The sequence below is a fragment of the Phacochoerus africanus genome, chromosome 9 (assembly GCF_016906955.1).
Source record: "Phacochoerus africanus isolate WHEZ1 chromosome 9, ROS_Pafr_v1, whole genome shotgun sequence".
Lineage (NCBI taxonomy): Eukaryota > Metazoa > Chordata > Mammalia > Artiodactyla > Suidae > Phacochoerus > Phacochoerus africanus.
The window spans coordinates 103,051,267-103,079,116 of record NC_062552.1 but is presented as its reverse complement, the minus strand read 5'-3'; the positions used below and the strand labels follow the sequence as shown (position 1 = coordinate 103,079,116).

The window sequence follows — 27,850 nt, the reverse complement described above, 5'->3', positions numbered from 1 at the left end:
GTCCCGAGTCAAAGAAACACTTCAATATTCGATCTTGTGTTTGAGAGGCAGGGAAGTACACAGTATATGTAACCCCCCCAAAAAAAAGGTTCATTTAAGAATGTTTTAGGAGTTCCCATTGTGGTGCAGTGGAAACGAATCCGACTAGAAATCATGAGGTAGTGGGTTCGATCCCTGGCCTTGCTCAGTGGGTTAAGGATCTGGCATTGCCGTGAGCTGTGGTGTAGGTCACAGATGCGGCTCGAATCTGGCATTGCTGTGGCTGTGGCATAGGCCAGTGGCTACAGCTCCGATTGGACCTCTAGCCTGGGAACCTCCACGTGCTGCGGATGCTACCTTAAAAAGACAAAAAAAAAAAAAAAAGAAAATGTTTTAAACAAGTACTTTCTGGAACATTCTCTCGGGAGGAACACTTCATTCCCTAAGGAAGCTGGGTCAGTGGTACATAATGGGAATGCTTCTCTCTGAGGTACCTCAGGTTCACAGCAGGCTGCAGTGGAGGCGTCAAAGCAGAAAACGTCAGAGGTTGACAGTGAAGAAGGGCTGAGGGTGTGCATGTAGTTGTGTGTGTCTGTATTCACTCTCCAGAGAGTTGTTCTCCAGGAAATCATTACAGGAGCAGCAAACTTCCAGATGTTCTGTGCCTGGGATGCTTGAGGACACTCCTGATGACGAGGAGTTAAAGGTGGGCATCGTTGGAGGCGGCCACCTGGGGAAGCAGCTGGCTCACACACTGCTTCGGCTTGTCCCCATCCCTGCTGAGTGCCTGCGGATCTCCACTCGGAGGCCAGAGGCCCTGGGTGAGGAGCACTGGGTAGAAACGGGGCTTGGGTGGTGCCCTGTGGGTGGTGAGGAGGCTGTTTTGAAAGGGTCCCTCGGAAGAGGAATCCTTGACTATAGCAGGCTGGCTCTCAGCTTGCGAGCCCTGAGAAACACCAGAAAGATGGTCTTTTAACTTGTCCTGTAAAGCAACTTCTCCAATAAATGTTTATATCCATCTTTACTCCCTGTGCCTTTGGTGGTGAGATACCTTTCTGGGTCTTTGATACAGAGAAGCTTTCCAAACAGAATTCAGATCTTCTAACTGGGCCAGTTGGAGTATGGTGGGTGTTTCCCAGTTCCAAACATTTGGCCTTATTTTTTGAAAAATAGTATTTATCAAAAAAAAATTTAAATGTCCTGTAATAATTCCATTTGCCAACCTATGGTGATAGATAGCAGAACAGTGGTTGCTTCTGGGGAGACTGAGAAGAGGCCCAAGGGGTTACCAAAGGGGCTAGTGGGGCGCAGAGGGGAGATAAATAGGAGTTTGGGATTAGCACATACACACTGCTGTATATACATAGGTGAACCAATAAGGACCTACTGTATAGCATAGGGAACTATACTCAGTATTTTATGATAACCTATAATGGAAAAGAATCTGAAAATGAATATATATGTGTGTGTGTGTAGTGGGATCACTTTGATGGACACCTAAAACTAACACAACATTGTAAATCAACTATATTTCGATGGGAAAAAAAAGAAGAAGAGGGCCAAGGGAACTTTCTTGGGTGATGGAAATATGCTATATCTTGAGAGAGGTGTGAGTTACATGGGTGTATGCCTTTGTCAAAAAGAGTCAAACTGGAGTTCCCATTATGGCGCAGAGGAAGTGACTAGTATCCAATGAGGATTCGGGTTCGATCCTTGGCCTTGCTCAGTGAGTTAAGGATCTGGCGTTGCTGTGAGCTGTGGTATAGGTTCCTGCATTGCTGGGGCTGTGGTGTAGGCTGGCAGCTGTATTGTGATTTGACCCTTAGTCTGGGAACTTCCATATGCTGCGGGTGCAGGCCTAAAATGCCAAAAAATATAAATAAATAAATAACCTATAATCCCTTTACCAGGGTTATCGTTTTCTCTCCATTTTTCCCCTCTGATTAATATCAGATTATATCAGTAATTGATACTATACAAAGCTTTTTTGTATCCTGCTTTTTTCACTTCATGTATCATGAGCATATTTTCATATTATTTAATATTCTTTAAGATTGTATAATATTCTTAAATGTGACTATATGATAATTTATGTAACTATGCCATATTTAGTAGGACTTGTGCATAATTTAAAAACAAAATTACTAGGTCAAAGAACAAGTACAGCGTTACTAAGATATACTTTATACATAATAAACTGCAAATTTTAGAAGTCTACAGTTTGAGGAGTTTCTGGTGCAGTGCAATGGGATCAGCAGTGTCTTGGGAATGCTAGGATACAGGTTCAATCCCTGGCCTGGCACAGTGGGTTAAGGATAAGGTGTTACTGTAGCTGTGGCCTAGGTGGCAACTGGCTCAGATCTGATTCCTAGCCTGGGAACTCCATATGCGGTGGAGTGGCCAAAAAAGAAAAAAAAAAAGTGTACAATTTGATGTTTGGACAACATGTATACTACTGGGAAACCATCAACATAATCAAGGTAATGAACCTCTCTACCTCCCGCAGGCCCCCCAAACCCCCAGAAAACCACTGATCTGATTTCTGTCACTTCCAATTAGTTTGCACTTCATAGAAATTTGTATAAATGGAATCATACAGTTTGTGCTTTTTGGGGGGCTGAATTCTTTCACTCTGCATCATTATTTTGAGATATACCTATGTTTCATGTATTGATAGATATCCTTTTTATTTCTAAGTACTGTTTCATCACATAGATATTCCATAGTTCATCTCTTCCTCAATTAATAGACACTCAGTTTGTTTCCAGTTTGAGGCTATTACAAAACCTGTTATGAACATTGTGTACAAATATTGGTGTTGGAGAAATGCTTTTCATTTTTCTTGGGTAAATAAACACTTGGGAGTGGGGAGGCGGGGTCATATGGTAAGTAAATTTAATTTTTAAAGAAAGCTCTAATATATTTTTTCAAATTGACCTCCAGAGGATGCCGTTCAGGTAGAAACTTTTCATTAGCACGATGTAAGAATACCCATTTTACTACATGCTTGCCAATGCTAGGGGTTTTCTTTTTTTATCACCATTTTAATATGCCTTTAACTTATTTCTTGTCTTATTGTCTTTCATTGAACACTAAAATAGGCTTATTGCTATTTCATCATTTAAAATTTTTTTGTCCAATTTTTCAGCTGGGGTACCTGTGTTATTTTTCTTAATGATTTTGAAATATTCTTTCTGTATTAAGGAAACTAAAATAACATCTTACCACTCAAGGCAAATCTCTTAAATCTCATCAATAGGATCAGATATATGATATTTCAATAAAATGCATATATTCTTTGGGAAGCAATATGTTTATTAATAATAAAATCAGTTATAAAATATTACTGCATGCTGTATAAGGAAGCAAGAACTCAAAATGCTCAGCATCAGCTTCTATGAACTTTTGAGAACCAAACATGAAAGAAGAGCAGATGTGCATGTTTTCTAAACTTCGCCTTTGTCCTATGCATCTTCCTCCCTGGACGTACATGAGTGAGAACCTCAGCATCAGATTTATCACTTAACTCATGGTGGTGAAGACCGGACCTCTCCAATGTCTAATATTCTGCTTTCCAGTAACACTTAAAACATACTATCATACGTTTAACTTCAACCCAATCACATAATTCTTGAAGCCTCAGTTTTTGCATCTATAATATAGGAATAGTACTAGCCTCTGGCCCCTAAGATCCTGCTGAGGATTCCTGTAGATAATGTATGCAAAGTACTTTGTACATTACCTGGTACATGATAAATTCAATAAATTGGAGCAGAAGGCTTCATTCAGACTTTTTCCTTCCTAAAAAAGAAAAAAAAATCTGAAAAATTCCAGCATTTAGCCTAAACATGAGATGAGGATCTTACAATCTTGAGCACTGCTACAGTGGCCATAATTATAGGGTCAGGGCTTTTAGAAGGCATCAGGGAATCTCTTCTGATTTATGTGGTGACAAGACTTGAGATAAAATAATTGTCATCCTCTTCCCCACACTTGATGCTGAGGTCAAAGTCCTTTCTACTGTGATTCTTCTGACTCCCTTTATTCCCGCCCAGATGAGTTCAAGAAGCTGGGGATCCAGTGCTTTTACTGCAACTCTTCCCTGGTACAGTGGGCCCACGTGGTATTCCTCTGTTGCCTGCCATCTCAGCTGCCTAACATCTGCTCAGAAATTCAAGCCAGCCTTGGAAAAGCTTGCATTGTGTACAGCTTTGTAGCTGCCATCCCAATACCCAGGTATCGCGTGAGCGTGAGCACAGGACCGGCAAATCCTCTGTCTCCTCATCTCTACCCCTGCCCTTCCCTCTTGAGTTGGTCATTCTCAGTCATAAGGTGGAAGCAGCTTCATAGGCAGAAGGACCCAGCCAACCTTGGTAATTGTGACTTCCCCACTTTTCCACCAACAGCACTTGTGGGTGGGACATTATTAGAACTGCAATGGAGCATTGCTTCCAACTACTTGAAGCTGATGAGTGTTCCCTGGTACATTAGTGAGAAGGGAGACCACCAGTGAACAAAATGGGATGAAAAGAGATTGAGAGCAATCGCCAGATGTTATTTTTGCACCTCTAGTGTCTATCCCAGTTCCTGCCTACTGGTAACATTCAATATGTGTTAGGTGGATGGATGAACACTCCAGCTAAGAAGAGCTGCCCTCAGTGCTGATCCACACGTTTACACCTCTGAGCAGTGCTGTGCAGGGGACTATGTTGTTGGGGCTGCATGCGAACTCAGGGGATCATATGGTGGGTTATTCCGGTCCTGGCCCTGCATTCCCTGTCTTGGTGGCTTTACTTTCAGGTTGAAACTCCTACTGAACCACACCAGTATCTTGCGGCCCCAGTACCAGTGTGTTGAAGATCTTGACCGCATCTGGGGAGCCAATAAGGAAATCACAGCTGCTCTCCAAGATCCTGTGATTCTTCAGGCTACCTGCCCCTATAGTCCTGCTGGTAATGACTCACCTTATTTTTGTCACTCTTAAAAATTACCTTCCTCTTGGCGTGTTGCTCTCCCAGTGTAGCGGAGAGGAGTACAAGCTAGATACATTCTCAGCTATGTAGGTTTTGTATGGGAACAATTTTGGTGGCAAAAAAACCCCAACCTTGATTAGGGAAATCTGAGACGTATGATTAATCAGACCCTTTAAGGATGAATTGGAAACAACCAGAAGGGAGAGCCTACTTAAACAGGAGGATGCAATGTCTGGGCTCAGTGGCTTTTCTTGGCTGTTATCTTGCAGTTTTCTTTGTGGACAAGGACCATTCTGGAGACGTGTAGAGATGTGTTTGTCATTAGCAACATCTGCCTTAGTCTGTTGGTCTTCCTGTGGTGGGGTCCACACATGATGTGCTATGAAGGACACAGGGCTCTTGGCCTGGGAAAGAGGAATGGTTGCTCCTCCCAAGGTTCATATGACCCACCTGTCTTGGAAAAAAGGTGGCCATTCACTGTTCAGGGTTTGTCCTAGGTTCCCTGCAGACCTTTTTGGTGGTGCTGACTGGTATTTCCTTTCTCATCAATGTTTAGGGGGAGTGATCCTCAATCTCAAGTGGTTGGAGGGAGTGTTCTATGCCGCCATAAACACCTGCACAGCAAAGGACATGCCCCACTCACAGGTGCTGCAGCTTCTGAATGAGCTGTTCCTCTCCGTGCACTTCAAAGCCTATGGGAAAGACGGAGCATCTTGCCAGAAATTTCAAGCACAAGATTTTGTCAGCAAAGCCTACATCAAGAACCTGTTTCAGAAAAGGTAAGCTATCAGACAGCTGGCCATTTTAACTGCTGTCTTAGCACTTTATCTTTTTCCTTTCATGTTATCTTTAAAAATTTATTTAAAAAATACATTCTTGTAAAAAAAATCCAACTAGTGAAAAAGTTAAGAGCCCTTCTTTGTCCCCCAAATCCCATTTCATAGACTTTACCTCTAATGGCTTTTTTTTTTTTGTCTTTTTAGGGCTGCACTCACGGCATATGGAGGTTCCCAGGCTAGCGGTCCAATCGGAGATGTAGCCGCCAGCCTACGCCAGAGCCACAGCAACTCGGGATCCGAGCCGCTCTTCGACCTACACCACAGCTCACTGCAACGCTGGACCCTTAACCTCCTGAGCGAAGCCAGGAGTCGAACCTGCAACCTCATGGTCCCTAGTTGGATTCGTTAACTACTGAGCCACAATGGGAACTCCTCTAATGGCTTTTATATTTTTGTCCTTCTACCTATGCATTAACAAACAGATATTTATATTATGATGTTATAATATATATGTACATCTATATATACTTTTTAGAAACATAAAGACTATACTTACTATGTCGTGCATACCATTCTATGTGAGTACAATCATATGTACTTCATTTATGAGCACTGCATAAGTACCCGTTGGATATATTTATTTAATTAAATTTATTCATCCTATTTCCTCTCGATGGCGATATAGTTCCCCCTACCCCACATTTCGCATAAAGGGCTGCTTTGAACACTTTCATTTTTAAACTTTGCATACTTGAACCAGTAGAATTTCTGGGCCAGAGGTTATATATATTTTGTTTGATAGGTATTCCCAAATTGTTTATCAAAAACATGGTGCTTGCTTACATTTCTACCAATGGTGTGCAGGAATGCCATTTCTCTGTAACTTGCTAATTAACTATTGGATCATTCTTTCTAATCTAATCTAATAGGGACAAATTCTTGCCTTTGTTACCAGTGACTTCCATGTCACTAAATTTGCTGGATACTTTTAAATCCTTTTCTTCCTTGGCTATTGAACATGACACCCTTCTTTTTTTTTTGTCTTTTGTTGTTGTTGTTGCTATTTCTTAGGCCGCTCCCACGGCATATGGAGGTTCCCAGGCTAGGGGTTGAATCGGAGCCGTAGCCACCGGCCTACGCCAGAGCCACAGCAACGCGGGATCCAAGCCGCGTCTGCAACCTACACCACAGCTCACGGCAACGCCGGATCGTTAACCCACTGAGCAAGGGCAGGGACGGAACCCGCAACCTCATGGTTCCTAGTCGGATCCGTTAACCACTGCGCCACGACGGGAACTCCGACACCCTTCTTGAAATAATCTCTTCTCTTAGCTTGCATGATACCCTCACATTCTCCTAATTCTCTTATTTTTCTTCCTTTTTTAATTCTCTTAGTTTTCCGCCTTTGTCAGCTCCTCTTCTGCCGTATCCCTAAATCTGAGAGTTTTCAAGGCTCTGGCCTAGGCTGCCTTTTCTTTTCCTCCTACATTTTGTTCCTGGGTGATCTTTTTCACTTTGGGGATTTACGTTGTCATATATAACTGTATTTCCAGCCTAGATGTCAGTTTTGCACCCAGGTAAGTTTGTACCCACCATCTCCACTCAAACTCAGTGTGTCCGGAAGCCTCCCTGCTTTCATGCCTGTTCTTCCAGGGTTTCTTACTGAATTACCTGTTCCTCTGCAGAGCTGCTCAAGCCAGAACCCTAGAAGTAATCCTTCATCTTCCCCATCTCTTACTCTTCGTATTCTCATGACTCACCAGTGGCCTGTGATGCACTTTCAGTTTGGGGGTTTCCCTTCCCCCTTGTCTTGGGATTCCCTTCGTCTTTCTCTTCTGTCGCTGAGGTCTCTTTCCTGGACCTCTCTTCTGCTGGCTTAGTTCACTTCTTTAAGTCCTCCTCCAGTAGCTTCCTTAGAAAGGGCTGCACAGGAAGCAATTTTTAGGGACTATGGCTGAAAATGTTTTTATTCTAACCTAATATTTTATTGAGAACATAGCCAGGTACAGAATCTAGGTTAGAAATACTTTTCCCTCAGAATTTTGAAGGCATTGCACTGTTGTCTGTCAGATTTTAGAACTGCTATTGAGAGGTACTGTGCCATTCTAATTTTTTAATTCATGCCCTGTCTGAAATCTGCTTCTTTTCTCTGTGGAAGCATATCAGATCTTTTGACCTTAGATTCCTGAAATTTTATTATGTGTCATGATGTTGGTCTGGGTTTTTTGTTTTGTTTTGTTTGGCCACTGCTTGTGGCATGCAGAAGTTCCTGGGCTAGGGATTGAATCTGCGCCACAGCTGTAACCAAAGCCACAGCAGTGACAATGCCAGATCCTCAACCCTCTGAGCCACAAGAGAACTCATATTTTCATTTTTGCTATATTTTTATTTTTAAAGTTCTTTTAGTCTCCAAGTATTCCTTTAATATATATATATAGCATCCTGTTGTCATTTCCTATGTAATACATCTCTTATCCTTTTGAGAATGTAAACGATAAGAGTTTTTTCCTTCTCTGAGGAGTCTGTTTCCTTCAGGTTTTTTCTGATCATTTGTTCTGGTCTCTTTCATTCCTTGTAGAGGCTTTCTTCAAGTATATAGAGAACCTTAACTGCTAATATTAGCTGGTTACTAAAAAGTTGCTTGGAAGCTCTGTGTTTGTCACTGTCGTCTTTACTACTGACTGATTTGCTTGGCTTTTTTCCTTGGGAAATCCTGAATACTGGTCTCTTTAAATCTTTGGGACTCAGCTTGAGGAAAGAAAGCTGTGTGTAGGAGTTCCCATCGTGGCGCAGTGGTTAACGAATCCAACTAGGAACCATGATGTTGCGGGTTCAATCCCTGGCCTTGCTCAGTGTGTTAAGGATCCAGCGTTGCCATGAGCTGTGGTGTAGGTTGTAGACTCGGCTCAGATCCCACGTTGCTATGGCTCTGGCATAGGCCGGCGGCTACAGCTCTGATTGGACCCCTAGCCTGGGAACCTCCACATGCCGCAGGTGTGGCCCTAGAAAAGGCAAAAAGACAAAAATAATAATAATAATAATAATAAAAGAAAGCTGTGTGTATGTGTAGAGAGAGGGGTGGTCCTATCATTCACAATATGTATTTTTCACTTTATTTCTCCCCTTTTCAGCATATCCTTGTTACTCAAATTGCTTGATAGCCATGTCATCCTCTTGGAGCTTGTTTAGAACTGCAGATTCTGGAGTTCCCGTCATGGTTCAGTGGTTAATGAATCCAACTAGGAGCCATGAGGTTGCAAGTTTGATCCCTGGCCTCACTCAGTGGGTTAAGGATCTGGTGTTGCCGTGAGCAGTGGTGTAGGTCACAGACGTGACTCAGATCCCGAGTTGCTGTGGCTTGGTCGTAGGCCAGCAGCTACAGCTCCGATTAGACCTCTAGCCTGGGAAACTCCACATGCTTCAGGTGCGGCCCTAGAAAAGACAAAAAGGAAAAAAAAAGAAATGCAGATTCTGGGGCCCTACCTCAGATCTATGGAATCAGAATCTGCATTTTTACAAGATCCCAGGTGATGTGCCCATTAAAGTTGGAGAAGTGCTGCTCTACAGTCTTATGTTTATTTATTTATTTATTTTTTGTCTTTTTGCCTTTTCTAGGGCTGCTTCCTGTGGCATGTGAAGGTTCCCAGGCTAGGGGTCTAATCTGCCTACGCCAGAGCCATAGCAACGTGGGATCCGAGCTGCGTCTGAAACCTACACCACAGCTCATGGCAATGCAGGATCCTTAACCCACTGAGCAAGGCCAGGGATTGAACCTGCAACCTCATGGTTCCTAGTCGGATTCGTTAACCACTGAGCCATGACAGGGACTCCTCTACAGTCTTTTAACAGATGATCTGTTACAATGGGAGGCATGGCATAATAATATTTCCACTATGACTGTGGTTTCTCATATTCTGTTTGTATTTCTAATTTTTTTCCCCCTTTGGCTGCACCCTCAGCAGGCAGAAGTTCCAGGGCCAGGAATCGAACTTGTGCCACAGCAGCGACCTGAGCCACAGCAGTGACGAGCCAGATCCTTAACCCACTGAGCCATCAGGGAACTCCTAACAAAGTTCAAAGTTATATCATCTGATGAATAGAAGTTCATAAGTTTTATATCTTTTTAGTGGATTATACTTTTCAATTGTATCCCCCCCTTTAAAAAATATTTTATTTTTAGGGAGTTCCCATCGTGGCGCAGTGGTTAATGAATCCGACTAAGAACCATGAGGTTGCGGGTTTGATCCCTGGCCTTGCTCAGTGGGTTAAGGGCCCAGCGTTGCCATGAGCTGTGGTGTAGGTTGCAGACGCGGCTCGGATCCCACATTGCTGTGGCTCTGGTGTAGGCCTGTGGCTACGGCTCCGACTCCACCCTTAGCCTGGGAACCTCCATATGCTGTGGGTGCGGCCCTAGAAAAAGGCAAAAAGACACACACAAAGTTTTATTTTTAGATAATTTTGATTCACTTGCAGTTATTAAGAAATAATGCAGTAGTTTCCATCGTGGCGCAACGGAAATGAATCCAACTAGGAACCCTGAGGTTGTGGGTTCGATCCCTGGCCTCGCTCAGCAGGTTAAGGATCTGGCGTTGCTGTGAGCTCTTGGGTAGGTTGCAGTTGTGGCTCGGATCCCATGTTGCTGTGGCTGTGATGTAGGCCAGCAGCTGTAGCTCTGATTCGACCCCTAGCCTGGGAACCTCCATATGCTGTGGGTGTGGCCCTAAAGGGCAAAAAAAGAAAAAGAAAAAAGGAAAAAGAAATAATACAAAGGAATGCCATGTACCCTTTTATCCATTTTCCCCCAGTGGTACAAACCACAGTACAATATCTACATATAGATATTGTAAAACTATGGTACAATAACACAACCAGGATACTGTCACTGATATAGTCAAAATACAGAACAGTTATATAAAAAGGGATCCCTCATGTTGGCCCCTCTTCCCCAACCTGGCAACCATTGACCTGTTCTCCATTTCTGTGATTTTCTCATTTCAAGAATGTTATATACATGCACAAATTATTATGCAACCCTTGGGGATTGGCCTTTTTCATTCAGCATAATTCTGTGGGGATTCATTCAAGTTGCTGTATTAATAGTTTATTCCTTTTTATTGCTGAGTAATACTCATGGCATGTACGTACCATAGTTTAATCATTCACCTGTTGAAGGACATCTGGGATGTTTCCAGTTTGGGGCTACTGTGATAGAGATGCTATATGAACATTCAGGTATAGGTTTTTGTGTAAACATAAGTTTTAATATCTCTGGATAGCTCAGGAGTGCAATGACTGGGTCATAAGGTAGCTGCATTTTTTTTTTTAAGATGCTTCCAAACTGTTTTTCAAAGGAAATTACACTCTTCTACATCACTAGTAATATATAATTCAGTCTCTCTGCATCTGCACCAGCATTTGGTGTGGTCACTGATTTCTGTTTTATCATTACACTTATAGATCAATTTGTGGAGAATTGACGTCTTTTTAATGATGAGTTTTCCCATCCATGTACACAGTAGGCCTCCCCATTTATTTTGATCTTATTTCATCAGCATTTTGTAGTTTTCAGTATGCAAGTCTTATACATGTTTTGTTAGCTTTTCACCTAAGTATTCCATTTTGTGTGTGTGAAAGGAATTGCACTTAAAATTTTGTCAAGTATTCATTGCTAGTATATATAAAAACAATTGATTTTTATATGTTTTTTTATATCCTACAACCTTGCTGAACTCATTTATTCTAGGAGATTTTTTTAACACTTTAAAACCCTGTCTTAATGCTTTTGTACTTGAATTCCAATATAGACTAATACTTAACATTGCCCCATTTTTATTTGTGTATTAACTTCTACTTCTTTCCCTATACAGTTGAAGAGGATAACTTTTTTTTTAAGAGGGCATTGTAAAAGAAATGAGGTTTTTTCATTCCTAATGGCCATCATCCTCTTATATATTTTCTTTCTAAATTTAAAGAAAATATATTGAAAAGGATGTCAATTTCATTGTCATGATTATTCTGTAATTATGAATTCTTCCCCAAATGCATAGAAATTGTACAGAATTGTGAAAACTCATAAGTACAATTAAATCTACATACTGAATAGCTTCAGCTGAATTTGTAATTTAACTATGAATTTTAGTTTGATACAGAAAATGGGAGTTCCCGTCGTGGCGCAGTGGTTAACGAATCCGACTAGGAACCATGAGGTTGCGGGTTCGGTCCCTGCCCTTGCTCAGTGGGTTAACAATCCGGCGTTGCTGTGAGCTGTGGTGTAGGTTGCAGACGCGGCTTGGATCCCGCGTTGCTGTGGCTCTGGCGTAGGCCGGTGGCTACAGCTCCGATTAGACCCCTAGCCTGGGAATCTCCATATGCCACGGAAGCGGCCCAAAGAAATAGCAAAAAGACAAAATAAATAAATATCCTGTGAACAGTAAAGCGGCCCAAAAGAAATAGCAAAAAAAAAAAAAAAGAAAAGAAAATGAAGAACCTTACTTCCAAGGGGAGGAATATTTTCTTTAAAGGAAATGTTTAACAGAAAAATCAGATGTATTGAACAAACATATAACAGTATTTTTTTTTTTTCCTACTTCAGGCCTTTCCCCTGGTTTGATCTGACTGCTGTACAACTCAAGGAAACTCCTTTTAGCAAGTATCTCTCAAATAGCACCACATTCCAGGACCACCTTACCCACCTATACTGTGATTCATTTGGCATCTCCCTAACCAAAGAAGAACAGTCAGAGGGTTCCACAGGCTCTCCATTCCAATAGGAGAAGATACCTCAGGAATCAAGATTTTTTTTTTCTCTCTACAGTAGTTGTGCTCTGATTATACCAATTGACAGTGGAAATCATGTCATTACCTCAGCATATTTGGGTTATCCGGCTTTGAGGAGCAACTGAATGAAACCACATAACCGGACACACTTAACAGTAAGCTGCTTCCCCAGGAAAGCCTTGTTAAATTCACTGTCTTCGAAAACTAAATTCAAGAAGTTATAATGTCATTATTAGATAGTTACATAAACTCTTGCTGTAGCATCCTTTTTCTGTAGCAGGATGAATATTCCTGTAACAGTACGTAGCTGACAAGTGATACAGCTTGATTTTCCTACCAGTTTGGATAGGAAAGTAAAATGTATGATAAACAGTCTTAATTGAAGTAGGACTCATTTTATGCTTATTGCAGCTATATGTTACTGTTCTGGTACTATCTTATTTAAGGCTGTTCCCATTTAAACCATTTTAAACCATAAAACCATTTTTAAGATAGCTGGCATTTATATTAAATGTCTAAAAATAATTTTGTGAAATACAGCTTTTATTCCTAGTGAGTCTTAGGAATAGGAAAGAGAAATTAGGTCTATAAAACTAGAGAGAAACTGGAGTCATTCAGGTGACAAGAAGTATTTGTAATTTCTCTCTGGAATGTGAGCATCTAGGATGACACTTGTCTCCCTGACTCTGGGAGTTTAGCCTAAGTACTTGGCTCCAGGTGGCAACTTTCTGTTTGTCATAAAGATATGAGGAATTTTATTTTTCTTTGGATACGGACAGTTAACGTATAAATAATGGATTATATCTGCCAAGGGGGAGATTTCCTTGTCTTTGCAATCTCTTTAGCAGCCTAATTTCGTGCCAATTCAATAGTAAAATTGTTTTTCTGCAATTACAAAGAGGATTATCTGGATTGGCAGTTCATTTTACTTTTAGTTCTATTTCCCCAACATGTTCCTACTACCAGATGCATTACTAGAATTTATCAGGAATTCTTACAATTACCCAGAAAGAGACTATTGCTATCTTTGTTTTAACAAGGGGCTAAATTGAAACAAAAAGGGAAGGTGCTGTGAGTCAGTGATAGAACCAGGAGTGGAGGCAGCAGTTCTAACTCTGCTCCTGGATGAAGAGGAGAAAAAGAAAATGCAGAGAGACTATACTCCACCCATGTCATGTAGCTGGATTCTCAAGCCAAGTGAAACAGTTGCCCTATGGTTCGGTAGACTCTACTGCCACATCCTCTTCAGGGGCGGTTATTTTGAAGCATAATCCTGTAATCCTGCTTCTCGTACAAATTCAGACAGGGTCAAAGAATCAGATTTAACTCCGCTATGACCTTTCTGCTCTAAAAATAAGCCAATATTGTCCCTGTAGGGAAGCCTGATGCTGCGTGTGAATAGTGGCTCTTCAATTCCCAGTAGCTTCCGAGTATGCTGAGAAATTACCTGAAATGCAAGGATAATTTTTTAATGGGATTAACCAGTAGATACAACTAAATAAGTTTTATTTAGTTTCCTAGGCCTCCTGAATGCTAACCCCTTGAGCTATTTCTATTGGGAAATAAAATAATTAAATAACACATTGAGAGGCTTCCTGCTCTGGCCTTATCAAAACACAGTTCTTAAGAGAAATATCACATGATTTATCTTTTTTTTTTTTCCTTTTTGGCTGAACCCAGGGCATGTGGAAGTTCCCAGGCCAGGGATCAAACCCATGCCATAGCAGTGCCCCAAGCCGTAGCAGTGACAACACCTGATCCTTACTGAGCTACAAGAGAACTCCATATGATTTATCTTTTAAAAAGTACCACTTAAGGGAGTTCCTGTCGTGGCGCAGTGGTTAACGAATCCGACTAGGAACCATGAGGTTGCGGGTTCAGTCCCTGGCCTTCCTCAGTGGGTTAAGGATCTGGCGTTGCTGTGAGCTGTGGTATAGGTTGCAGACGCGGCTCGGATCCCGCGTTGCTGTGGCTGTGGTGTAGGCTGGCGGCTACAGCTCCGATTCGACCCCTAGCCTGGGAACCTCCATATGCCGCGGGAAGTGGCCCTAGAAAAGCAAAAAGACAAAAACAAAACAAAACAAAACTACCACTTAAAGATGTTTCTAGGCCTTTGCATCAGATAGCCATGGCTGGGTTCATTTCTTTTGGCTGAGCAGTCTGACCAATGATATGAGCAGACATTATGTTCACATTAGGAGCCATGACTGTCTCTAGGAAGGTTAATAAATAACTTGTCTATAAGGGGCTCAGTTAATATTCAGCTAAGAAAGAAACTCATTACCCAAATAATTATTCAATTTGTTTGACTGAAAAGAAACCTCAAACGTGAAAAAGCAGAACTAAAATTCCAGTTATTATATTTGTATATTCTTTAAAAATACCTTTTGCCACAATTACCAGTGTCTCTAAAACAATTTGTATTCATTGAATACCATGCCACTCGATATCCTAGGTTAAACTGTCATTGCATTTTCAATTTATAGTTTTAATTATAGGTCTATTATAACACGCTATTTGAATTCATATTCTGTATCTGAGTGAGAATGTAGTCCATGAAGTTGCTGCTAGAACACAAAGGAGTATCTGGAATGGGTTTTTTTTTTTTTTAACTTTAAAACTGGCCATAGTTACGAGGTTTTAAAATTCACACCATGAAAAAATAAAATAAAATAAAATTCACACCATGGACAATTCTAAACCTGATGCATACTGCCCATTAGCAGTGCATTTGAGATAGGTAAGATACCTTTCTTCTCAATCTTACTTGAATTGGTTTTGTTCAGACTCTAGGGATGGTGTGTGGATAAAAGACAGAGTCTACATAGTTGCTCTGCATTCCCAGTGGGAATGCTAATTGAGGTCTGTAGCAACTGAGGTTTCGGAGCACTGAGATCCAAATTACCACAGGCGGCTCTTAAGAATTCTCGTTTGTAACTGATGCTGCTACACTGAGCCCTTGTCTGCTCAGCAACTCACTCTAACTCTCCTTCAGACTGTGCCTCACCAGCAGAGGTTATTTCACAAATATCCTGAGGCTGACTGCTGGTACCCCCCAGGAGGAACCCTGTAGTCATAACGCATTCATCATTAACCAAAAGAACTGTGTTTCTGCTGTAGGCAAACAGAATCCAATACTGTTGAATACTCTAATGCAGAAATTAAAAGTGTTCTAAAGCTCCTGGTTACATGTGGAATCAGGAAATAAACTCTAACTGTCTCAAATTCAGTGATTTTTAAGGTATGTCCGAGGTTCACGGATGGATCATGAGAGTCCTCTGATGGGCTGTAAATTAGTCTATAACTGTGAGTTCTTTCTTTATTTCTGTTGAAAAGCAATAAACAATTTTTGCCTAGGACTTAGGGCAAATTAGTAAGGATTATTAAAAATAGATATTCATGAAGAGTTTTATATGGAGTTTTCTAAGGATTCTTAATTCCATATTCTAGGATGGCAGCCTCTGTAGAGCACATACTTCACATGGCCTTAAGCAGATATGTGCAATGCCCACAGTTTTCAAGAAGATTCTATTATTTCTGTGTCACCATTGTATCTTGTGCTAATTATGGTTTTCAAAGGCTACTATTCTTGCTTTTATGTGTTAACTACTAGTGGTTTCGCTTTATCATTACCAATTTATTATGCGGGCATTTAGTTACCTTAGAGTATGTAACTATGCACATTTGCATAGCTGTTACCTATAATTTACTTTAATTAAACCTAAAGACATAATTGTGGTTCAATACGAATCATCTATACCACTATTATTAAAGCAGATGTATAATGTCCTTAAAATCTTGTTGATTCATATTACAGTATAGATTAATCTTTAATGCATTTTGCTAAGGAAAAGAAGCCATACTCAAAGGCTGCATTTTACTTGATTCCATTTACATGGCATTCTAGAAAAGGTAAAACTATAGGGACAAAAAGGTGAATAGTTGCCAGGGATTAGGTAGCAGAGTACACTGACTACAGCGGGGACCCAGGGGAAATTTTAGGGTGACAGAATCGTTCCGTGTGGTTCTGTGGTGATGGATACATGACCCTCCCTGTACATTGATCAAAACCCACAGAACTGTATACTGAAAAGAGTGACTTTACTGTAGGCAAAATTTTTTTAACAGCCAGGATACTGTGGAAGCCCATGATGGAATATAGGCTGTAGACAAATTAATCTAACTGTATTACAAAGTAAGACACAAACTCACTGAAGGAGGAAGGGAAGAAAGGAGCTGACCTAAATAAATAACTTGAACTTTGAAAAACTGTGCTTTGTCTAGTGAGTTTAAGGCTAAAGGCAAAGAGAACTGTACCCAAATACTGTACTCTATTTGGTAAATTTCTCAGAGGGATACGTAGGTATAGATAAGCAGAGCCAGGTTTCTCACTGTCAGAGAAAGAAGTTATAAAGAAGCAAAGTGGGGTAGGGGGTAGGAAGGACGCAGGCTAGTATGAACACTGTAGTGCTGGACTAAAGTCAAGGTTATCAGTAGGAACGAACTCATACTTACAGAAAAAAGCTACATATTTGTGTATACATGGGTTAGTATATATACATATGTTTCCCACATCTTTCTGCTGAGAGCGCCTAGAAGCAGTAACGCCTCAGTAGCAACAAGCACAACTACTGACCACATCTTCGTTGCTAAATACCATTTTCTAATAAAAGCAACCAGGGCTCCTTGGAGACATGGCTGCTTCTAAGGGTTGGAGCAAGAAAAATACAAAATGAATCTGAAGTAATGTGCAGTGCCAGAAAATGCTAAAAAATAAAAAATAAAATAATAAGGGGAGCATGTAAAAAGGACACAGAAGACAAACTGAAAGACAAATGGGGGAGATGGGACAATTAAACACAGAAAAGTTCCTTAAGCAGAGTTCCAATTAAACATGGAAGGAAGGAGAAAATAGAAAATTATTATTAGGACAACATGGTAATAACTGATGCAGGCAAGATCCATGAATGAATGCTAAAATTGGCAAAACTTAAGGGAGAAACAAGTTATTTGTATAGCCTCAAACTATCTTCCCCAATACGTTTCTGTCCATAAACGCTGTGATACTCATCCCACCAGGAGGTGGAGTTTAATTCCCCTCTCTGAGTGTCTGGGTTAGGCTTAGTAACTCATTTCTTCCTCCTTCCTCCCTTCCTTCCTCCCTCTCTCCCCTCCTTCCCCCCTCCCTCCCTCCCTTTTTAGCCGTCCTGGGGCATATGGACTTCCCAGATCCCAGCCACACTTCGGACCTGCAACAAACACAGTTGCAACCTACACGAGACCCTTAACTGTGCCAGGGGAGGGATTAAACCTGTCACAGGGCTCCAGAGATGCCACTGATCCTGCTGTGCCACAGCGGGAATTCCAATAACTCACTTCTATTGAATAATGCAGGAAAAGGGAAACATGGTAACTTTGTAATGAAGAAACTACCTTAACCCAGTGCTCAAAGTTAACATCTCCAGTTAGTCATGCTGATACCATGTACCCCTGATTTGATTAGCTAAGATGGGCTCATCATCTCTGTGGGAGTCTCCCTCCAAAGCATAATCTCATGGGAAACATGAGGCAAATTCAAACTGAGGTAAATCTACAAAATACGTGCCTACTACTCTTGAAAGTATCAAGGTCATGAAAGACAAAGAAAGATCAAGAAAATGTCACATATTGGAGGAGACCAAGGAAACTTGACAGCTAAGTGCAAGGTGATTTCCCCAACTGGATCCTGGAATGAAAACAGGACATCAGATCTCAAAATTTATAAACACCTTCTGCAGCTCAATACCAAAAAAACAAACAACCCCATCCAAAAATGGGCAGAAGATCTAAACAGACAATTCTCCAAAGAAGACCTACAGATGGCCAAGAAACACATGAAAAGATGTTCAACATCACTCATTCTTAGAGAAATGCAAATCAAAACCACTATGAGGTACCACCCTAAACCAGCCAGAATGGCCATCATCAAAAAGTCTACAAATAATAAGTGCTGGAGAGGGTGTGGAGAAAAAGGAACCCTATTACACTGTTGGTGGGAATGTAAATTGGTGCAACCACTGTGGAAAGAGTATGGAGATTCCTCAGAAAACTAAAAATAGAACTACCATTTGATCCAGCAATCCCCTTCCTGGGCATCTATCCAGAGAAAACCATGACTCGCAAAGACACATGTACTCCGATGTTCACTGCAGCACTATTTTCAATAGCCAAGACATGGAAACAACCTAAATGTCCATTGACAGAGGAGTGGATAAAGAAGATGTGGTACATATACACAATGGAATATTACTCAGCCATTAAAAGGAATGAAATACCAGCATTTTTAGCAACATGGATGGACCTAGAAATTATCATGCTAAGTGAAGTCAGCCATACAATGAGACACCAACATCAAATGCTTTCACTGACATGTGGAATCTGAAAAAAGGACACAAAGAACTTCTTTGCAGAACAGTTACTGACTCACCGACTTTGAAAAATTTATGGTTTCCAAACAAGACAGTTTGGGGGTGGGGGGGTTCACTAGGGTTGTGGGATGGAAATCCTATGAAATTGGATTGTGATGATCATTGTACAACTATAAATGTAATAAATTCATTTAGTAATAAAAAAAGGACATCAGTGTAAAAATTGCAGAAATGTGAATAAAGTCTGCAGTTTGTTTAACAGGGCTGTGCTGGTATTAATTTCTTAGTTTTGATAAATGTACCGTGGTTACATCAGATGTTAACATTGAGAGAAGTTTTAAGAGGACATAGGAACTCTGTACCATCTTTACAAATGTTCTATAAAACTAAAATCATTTGAAACTTAAAAATTAAAAAAATTTGTTTAGTGACAACTGCTGACATGAATGTGTGCTATTTAAATAACTTATAATAAGGGAGGAGTTCCTGTCATGGCTCAGTGGTTAGTGAATCTGACTAGGAACCATGAGGTTGCAGGTTCAATCCCTGCCCTTGCTCAGTGGGTTAAGGATCCAGCGTTGCCATGAGCTGTGGTGTAGGTCGCAGATGTGGCTCGGGTCCTGCATTGCTGTGGCTCTGGTGTAGGCCGGCAGCTACAGCTCTGATTGGACCCCTAGCCTGGGAACCTCCATATTCCACGGGAGTGGCCCAAGAAATGGCAAAAAAGACAAAAATAAATAAATAAATAACTTATAATAAGGGAGATGTAGTAAAAATGCTGAGATATAAAGTTTATAAGGCAGCACTTTGTAATATAAAATCATGCAGAAGGAATAAATAAATTCATCTATGGTCTTCTCCAAATGATTATCATAGATTCTTTTGATTACTTGATGGAATGAAGAGTTAAAAATATTTTGAGAATTATTTTGTAAGTCAGAAAGCTGAAGCAAGAGCAGTGCTATCCTGTCTAGCTTTCCCTTGGATAAATGATTGACTTTGCAAATCAAAACTACCAGGTACCACCTCATACCAGTCAGAATGGCAATCATTAAAAAGTCTATAATAGGGAGTTCCCGTTGTGGCGCAGTGGTTAACGAATCCGACTAGGAACCATGAGGTTGCGGGTTCGGTCCCTGCCCTTGCTCAGTGGGTTAACGATCCGGCCTTGCCCTGAGCTGTGGCGTAGGTCGCAAGATGCGGCTCGGATCCCGCGTTGCTGTGGCTCTGGCGTAGGCTGGCGGCTACGGCTCCGATTAGACCCCTAGCCTGGGAACCTCCCATATGCCGCAGGAGCGGCCCAAGAAAGGGCTAAAAGACAAAAAAAAAAAAGTCTATAATAAATGCTGGAGAGGGTATGAAGAAAAGGGAACTCTGACATTGTTGGTGGAAATGTAAATTGGTGGAGGCTCTGTAGAAAACAGTACAGAGGTTCCTCAAAAAACTAAAAATAGAGTTGCCATGTGATCCAGCAATCCCATTCCTGAGCATATATCCATACAAAACTGTAGTTTGAAAAGATACATGCACCCTAATGTTCACAGCAGAACTATTTACAGTAGCCAAGACATAGAAACAACCTCAACGTCCATAGACAGAGAATGGATAAAGACGTGGTGCATATATACAGTGTAATATTAGCCATTAAAAATAATGAAATAATGCCATTTATACAGCCACATGGATGGACCTCGAGATTATCATATTAATTAAGCAAAGTAAGGCAGAAAAAGATAAACACTGTATGATACTATTTATAGGTGCAATCTAAAACATTACACAAATCAACATATCTATGAAACAAAAACAGACTTGTGCCAAGGAGGAATGGCAGTGGGGGAGGGAAGGATTGGGAGTTTGGGATTAGCAGAGGCAAACTATTATATATAGGATGGATAAACGACAAGGTCTTACTGCCATAGCACAGGGAACTATAGTCACTATCCTGTGACAAACCAAAATGGAAAAGAATATGAAAAAGAATATTTATGTATGGCTGAGTTACTTTGCAGTATAGCAGAAATTAACACTGTAAATCAACTATACTTCAGTACAATTTTTAAAAAGCACTATGTAATTACGAATAGCAAAAAAAAATTGACTCTCTCATTTTTACCAAGCTAGAGCACCACTATAAATGGGAAAACCTAGATAGTGGTTTCCCGAGCTTCCTTGGCCAAATGAAAAAAAGAAGAATTAGTGTTTCTATCCTTCTGCACTCCTCACCAGTCTCACCTATATATTTAGCCCTTCTCTACTCTCCTTAATATGCTATAGAAAGGATAGAAAGAAAGGTGAGTTGTTTCTGTAGGTGAAGCATGAATAACTGCAAAATTATGGAAGTAAAGGGAAGTTGAGGAACTGCCCATGAATTAACTACAAGGCTTGTAAATGGGATGCATAGTTCAAATGTGATTCAATTTCTTGGCAGCATGTCCAGAGTTCTGTACAGTCAAGCACCCTGCCCCGATTCTTCCCACTCTCCAAAGCCTGTGAATGCTGATAACAGAGACTTAGCAAGAAAAAGACGACTACACTGCTTAAGTGTTTTTACAGGATCAATTACCGATGCACTGTGCTAGAGATATAACGGTGTGGTTAGAAATGCTCAGTGTATAGGTAAGGAAGGGAACTGTAACACACTTAAGTCATGTATCATCTCTAAAAAGTTACCGGTGGCATCGTATCATAGCTTTTCTATGTGGACCTGTCAGGCAAAACCTATCGAACATACTTTTGAATATCCTGATCTTCGTTACCCCCGTAACATCAAGAGAGGCCATTTTTGTCTGGTGACTTTGATAACACATATTCCGAAGTTTGTTTATTCAAACCTCTTGGAATATAAGGATATACCACTGGGTTCATCACTTATTCTTATGGATTTCGGAAGATTTTTAAGACCTCTTGTTTCTTCCAAGACAAGAAAGGGCATAATTAGAATTTGTATGATTGTGTGTTGTTATTGTACTTTGGGAGTTAAAATGTCAAGGAAGCAAAATGAATTGGCAGACTCTTAAAAATGCTTCCTCGTGATAAAAAGTTGAAGTTCTCGGTACTTAAAAGTTTTAGGAATTTGGATTACAAGTTACTATTTTGCATATTTTGTCCCTTTTTGTTTAGAAGATACAGTGTACTATAAACATAAGTAGAAATCAGAGCTCATAAAAACAGCTGTATCAGCTCTGAACATAAAAAGAAGATATTTATCTTGTAGTATTTGGTAACTCTATGAAGGCATGGTTGGAAATACTAATTTGTAATAAGTGCTCCTTTTCTACATAATGTATATGTAGGTTCACAGTTATACGTAGATTCAGTTAAAAAACTTTTTTTTTGTCTTTTTTTTTTTTGGACTCTACCCAAGGCCTATGGAAGTTCCCAGGCTAGAGGTAAAATTGGAACTGCAGCTATAGGCCTATACCACAGCCACAGCCACAGCCACAGCAACTGGGCATCTGAGCCTTGTCTGTGACCTACACTGCAGCTCATGGCGATGCTGGATCCTTAACCCACTGAGCAGGGTCAGGGATCAAACCCGCTTCTTCATGGGTACTAGTTGGGTTCATTACTGCTGAATCACAACAGGAACTCCACAAAATTATTCATTTAGAGAATAAGAAGACTATACTGCAATATATTATAGTGGTTTAAATAGAGCATAGATTGGGATATTATACAGAATAGGTGTGAATCCTGGCTCTTAAACGTACTATCTGAATGATCTTGTGTAATTTGCTTCACCTTTCTGGGCCTCAGTTTTCTCTTCTTTAACATGGGGATTAAGTGAAATAATGTATGTATGATGTCCAACACACAGTAAGCACTCAGAAAGGATAGCTATCGATAGAGTTCAGGAGATAAAATGTTCACTTAGGATTATGTGTTTAACAATTTAATTTTCTTTATATCTTGTTGCCAGGAAAAGGACTTTAGGTATTAATGAGTATAGTTTTCTTATTTTCTAAACTATATGACTTATGGAATTATATGGTTCTAAGGCCTGATCAAGAGTCACCTAGAGAACAAATTCCAGGGCCTACCTTAGGTCTAATGACTCAAAATCTCTGGAGTGTGGAGCCTAGGAATCCTTTTTTTTTTTTTTTTTTTTTTTTTTTAAATCTCAGGAGTTCCCGTCGTGGCGCAGTGGCTAACGAATCCAACTAAGAACCATGAGGTTGTGGGTTCGATCCCTGCCCTTGCTCATTGGGTCAAGGTTCCGGCGTTGCCGTGAGCTGTGGTGTAGGTCGCAGATGTGGCTCGGATCCCACGTTGCTGTGGCTCTGGCATAGGCTGGCAGCTACAGCTCCGATTCGACCCCTAGCCCGGGAACCTCCATATGTCGCAGGAAAAAAAAAAAAATACTCATCTGATTCCAAAGTCCATCCAAAACTGAGAACCACTGAGGCAGAGAATTTATGGGCAAGAGTGTGCTGAATGAAACCACTGGTATGTTCAGTTGGGGGTATTCAAGGAAAGGTTACAAATGAGATTATGTCCATGAAGCTTTGTAAACTACAAACACCATAAATGGAAAGTACTGCTGCACAAGGAAGCATAATCATGGTCTGTCAGTGTTGCAGAGACCTTAGGAAATTAAGGTCCAGAGAGGTTAAGGTAACTTCCTTCAAAGTTAGGTAGCAAAGCAGACAAAGCACATATGGTGTTATAACAAAGTGCCAATGGGTGTTAGACATAAAATGTATGAGAACTTTGGAGGAGAGGTTACTGTGGGCTTGGAAGGGCAGGAAAGACTTCATGGGGAGATGAGAATGGGTCCTCATGATGAGGGATGTTTAAGATTCCTGTTAGTCATGCAAGTGAAGAGGGAGCTGAACAAAGATGCTGAGGGAGGAATGCACAAGACAGGTTTGAGGTGTGAGCTGGACCTGTGACACTGGAGCAGTAGGCGAGAGAAGAGTGGTTGGGGAAAATCCGTGGAGGGCCTTGAATCCTAAGCTAAAGAGTTGAGACTCCCTTGTAAGTAGAGGGGATCCAAAGAAGGTTTCTGAGTAGTACACTGTATAGAGTTGGAAGGTAAGAATCTAAAAGCAGGACAGTTGGAGTTCCCATCGTGGCGCAGTGGTTAACGAATCCAACTAGGAACCATGAGGTTGCGGGTTCGATCCCTGCCCTTGCTCAGTAGGTTAACGATCCGGCATTGCCGTGAGCTGTGGTGTAGGTTGCAGACGCGGCTCAGATCCCGCGTTGCTGTGGCTCTGGCGTAGGCCGGAGGCTACAGCTCCGATTCGACCCCTAGCCTGGGAACCTCCACATGCCACAGGAGCGGCCCTAGAAAAGGCAAAAAAAGACAAAAACAAAAAAATAAAAATAGAATAAATAAAAGCAGGACCCTTGAAAGCAAAGAGCCTAAGGACAGAGGCTAAATGCAGGAAGCTACTGGAAGGTTCTAGGTTCAGTCTAGTAAAGGTCTGATAAAGGTCTGAACATGTGGGAATGGAGAAAACCAGATGCTATAGGAGGAAAAGATAGTTCTTGAGATCTTTGTGGGAAATCAAAGGACAGAGAGGAAGCAACCACTGTGAGCCTGGGAGACTGGGAATATCATGACACTATTGACAAAAATTGGAAGCCGGGCTGGAATAAAAGGAGGTTGGTTTGAGAGAGATGGTAGCACGGCTACAGGGCTCTATATACACAACTCACCTTCATGTCCTGAAAATCTGTTATCCCCATGTGAGGGAGGTTTGAGCAGTTTACGTGGATGAGTTTTCGGCCACTGATGAAGTTTGTGGTAAAACACTCCTGTCAGCACAATGAGAGCATCACTCAAAAGAGGCATGGCGAATACAGGAAGCAAAGAAAGCAAGACAGAGGAAAGAAGGGGGAAGGAAGGCAGGAAGGCGGGAGGAATGCCTCAATCATGTTTGTCTTTAGTTCTACACTGAGAAAAAAATTTAATTTAAAATTTGAATTTAATAATAATCCTAATAATCCCACATATTTTCCATCTAAACTCTTGATTGGATTTCATATTGCTGCTTCACTTTTTTTTTTTTTTGTGGCATGATACAGCTAGGTCTTCTTTCACACTTCAACTACACTTTTAAGTACAAGGTACCAAAGATTTAAGATCTTGTGTTGTTTGTAGTAGCCTAAGAACATAACTGGCACCAGTGACATAAGAGAATTCACATTATTTTTTTTAAAAAAAATTCTGTCCTTTCGGAGTTCCCGTTGTGGTGCAGTGGTTAATGAATCCGACTAGGAGCCATGAGGTTGTGGGTTGGATCCCTGGCTTTACTCAGTGGGTTAAGGACCCGGCATTGCCATGAGCTGTGGTGTAGGTTGCAGACGCGGCTCTGATCCTGCGTTGCTGTGGCTCTGGCGTAGGCTGGTGGCTACAGCTCCAATTAGACCCCTAGCCTGGGAACCTCCATATGCCGTGGGAGCGGCCCTAGAAAAGGCAAAAAGACAAAAAAAACAAATTCTGTCCTTTTAATTTTCCTGCCTTTTATTTATTTATTGAGGCCATGCCCATGGCATGCAGAAGTTCCCAGGGCCAGGGATCAAACCCATGCCACAGCAGTGAAAACATCTGATCCTTAACTGTTTGGCCACCAGGGAACTCCCTCAAACTATATATTTTTTAACAAAATTATTCTTGGTTAATTAGGTATATAGTTCCTGCTGTGGTGCGATGGGATCAGTGGCCTCATTGGAGTGCAGGGACACAGGTTCGATCCCCAGCCCAGAACGGTAGGTTAAAGGATCTGGTGTTGCTGCAGTATGGGTTGCCACTATGGCTGGGATCTGAGCCCTGGCCTGGGAACTTCTGCAGTTCCCTGGGAACAACCATATGCCATGGAGTGGCCAAGAGAGAGAGAAAGCAAAAAACAAAACAAAACAAAACAAAACAAAAAAAAAAACCAAAACCCATAATTGGCTATATAAATTAATACTGTTAGGTGCTCTTGATATATATAACACATTTGGGGCAGACACTTAAGATTAATAGTACCAGTTCAAGTTAAGGGAGCTGCTACAGAGACAACTTGACAAAGTACCAAAAAGTCTATCTTGGACAAAATCCTTTTTAAAAATATAGATTTCTATGAAAAGAAAAAGGCCAAAATTAAAATCCAAATTACCTCTAGTCCATGACTCTTCTATACTCCAAGAAGTGGCAAAAGCTCAGGGAAGGGTATAGGAATAAGAGGTAAAGGAATGAGTAAAGGATTTCCAAAAAATGTTAATTTTGTACCTTATATTGAGGGAAGCCTAGCTGGCTAATCCACTCTGCAACTTCCTCTGGGCTCCATTCAAGATACTCAAATTGTAGGTGAGTATGCTTGGGGTGCCAGGTTTTTTTATGAACCAGTTTCATGGACCCTGGGGACAGATTTGCAACTTCCTTTTCACTAGATGATTCTCTTAAATCCTTCCGAGACTCAAAGAAATATGAGTAAAATTCATAATTGGTATCAGAAAGCTGAAACAGACTCTGGAGTTCTTTAGAAAACTCATAATCTGTATTCACTAAGTTTGCTTCACTTACTGTAAGAGACCTTGACACAGAGTCTTTTGAAACTTTTTTAGTTTCATTTAGTAACAACTTTCTGATTTGATGGTCAGAGTGCTCTAGCTCTTCCTGGTCTGCAGAATGCTTAAATTCAATTGGTTCTGGCCTAGCTTCCTTGGCAAATTCTACATGTGTCTCTTTTCCAAGTAGTGGTTCTGTATAATCTGATAACTCTAAATCTCCCTCCTTAGTTGGCTCTGTTTGTGTCTTCTCTTGCACTTCTGGTTTGGTCTGCTGTGGTGGCATTTGATCTGTTTCCTCAGTTGGCTTTCTTGGTTCTGTCTTTGGAAACACTGGGTCAGTCTGTTCTGGTGGATCTAGAACTTTCTCCACAGTTGACTTTCTTTGTGGCTCCTCTTGAACTTCTGGTTTGGCCTCTCCTGGGAGCTCTGGAACTGTTTTCTCAATTGGTTTTCTTGATTTTTCCTCAGAAAACTCTGATTTGATCTCCTCTAGTGGCTCTGACATTTTCTCTTCAGTTGACTTTCTTTGTGTGTCCTCAGCGGACAGACTTGGTTTCTCTGCTGGAATCTCTGCTTTGGCCTGCTCCAGTGGCTCTGTCCTTTTCTCAGGTGACTTACTTTGTGTCTCCTCTGGAATTTCTGGTGTAGTCATCTTTAGTGGCTGTAGAGCGTCCTCTTCCATTGATTTTCGTGGTGTCTCACTTGGATATTCAGGTTTGGTCTGCTCTGTAGGTTCCAGACCTGTCTCTTCATGTTGCTCTCTAAGTGATTCCTCCTGAACCTCTGGTTTGGTCTCCTCTCCTAACTCTAATCTTGTCTCACTCATGGTGGACCCTGGGACCGCAGACTCGGCTTCCTTTGGTAGCTCTAGGTCTGTTTCTTTAGCTGACTCTATGTGTACATCTTCTGTAACATTTGATCCGGCTTCCTCTTCTGGCTGCTCCCCCTTTTTGTCCGCAGGGACCTCCACATCCTTGAAAAGCTCTCCTCCTATCTGTCTGGATGTCTCTGACTTTACCTCTTGGGGAATCCCTAGCTCAGTCTCGTTGGAAAAGTCTACCTCAGACTTGTTGGGAATCTCTTCTTCGGACACGCGGGTTGGTTTTAGGAGTGGGTGTCCTTCCTTAGCACTCTCCCGTGCTCCCTCTTTGAAGTCCTCTTCTTCTGTCTCTGGCTCTTGGTCAGTCTCCACAGGTACCTCCAGGCTTCCCTCGGCCATGACGTCTGGTTTGTCATCTTCAGTCACCTTAGGAGACTCAGGCAGTTTTGCTTTCTCATACGGCAGGTTTTCATCTTCACCCAGATCGGAATCGTAATCTTCTGGGACTTCAGCCATGACGCAGCTGAGCCGACGCGCCCAGGCCTCCTAGCAACCCCAACTTCCGATAGCGTCTCTATGGATACCACGACTTCCGGCCGGGTCTCACGG

The 27,850-nt window shown here is 41.3% G+C and overlaps 2 protein-coding genes across 2 annotated transcripts in view; one reads left to right on the top strand and one right to left on the bottom strand.

The window, feature by feature from the left end:
* The window catches only part of NOXRED1 (NADP dependent oxidoreductase domain containing 1), a 17,874-nt gene extending 4,982 nt beyond the window's left edge, over window positions 1-12,892 (top strand). Inside the window, exons 4-8 of the mRNA XM_047795028.1 lie at window positions 604-800; window positions 4,035-4,215; window positions 4,780-4,931; window positions 5,509-5,731; window positions 12,324-12,892. Of these exons, the coding sequence (XP_047650984.1) occupies window positions 604-800; window positions 4,035-4,215; window positions 4,780-4,931; window positions 5,509-5,731; window positions 12,324-12,501 (931 nt within the window). The 3' untranslated portion in view covers window positions 12,502-12,892. The remainder of the gene's footprint in view (window positions 1-603; window positions 801-4,034; window positions 4,216-4,779; window positions 4,932-5,508; window positions 5,732-12,323) is intronic.
* On the bottom strand, window positions 12,224-27,850 carry SAMD15 (sterile alpha motif domain containing 15). Its single transcript, XM_047795026.1, has 3 exons — window positions 26,141-27,850; window positions 24,583-24,681; window positions 12,224-13,955 (listed from the first exon to the last, which is right to left on the bottom strand). The coding sequence occupies exons 1-3, from the start codon at window positions 27,755-27,757 to the stop codon at window positions 13,764-13,766; spliced, it is 1,908 nt and encodes a 635-aa protein (XP_047650982.1). The 5' UTR covers window positions 27,758-27,850; the 3' UTR covers window positions 12,224-13,763.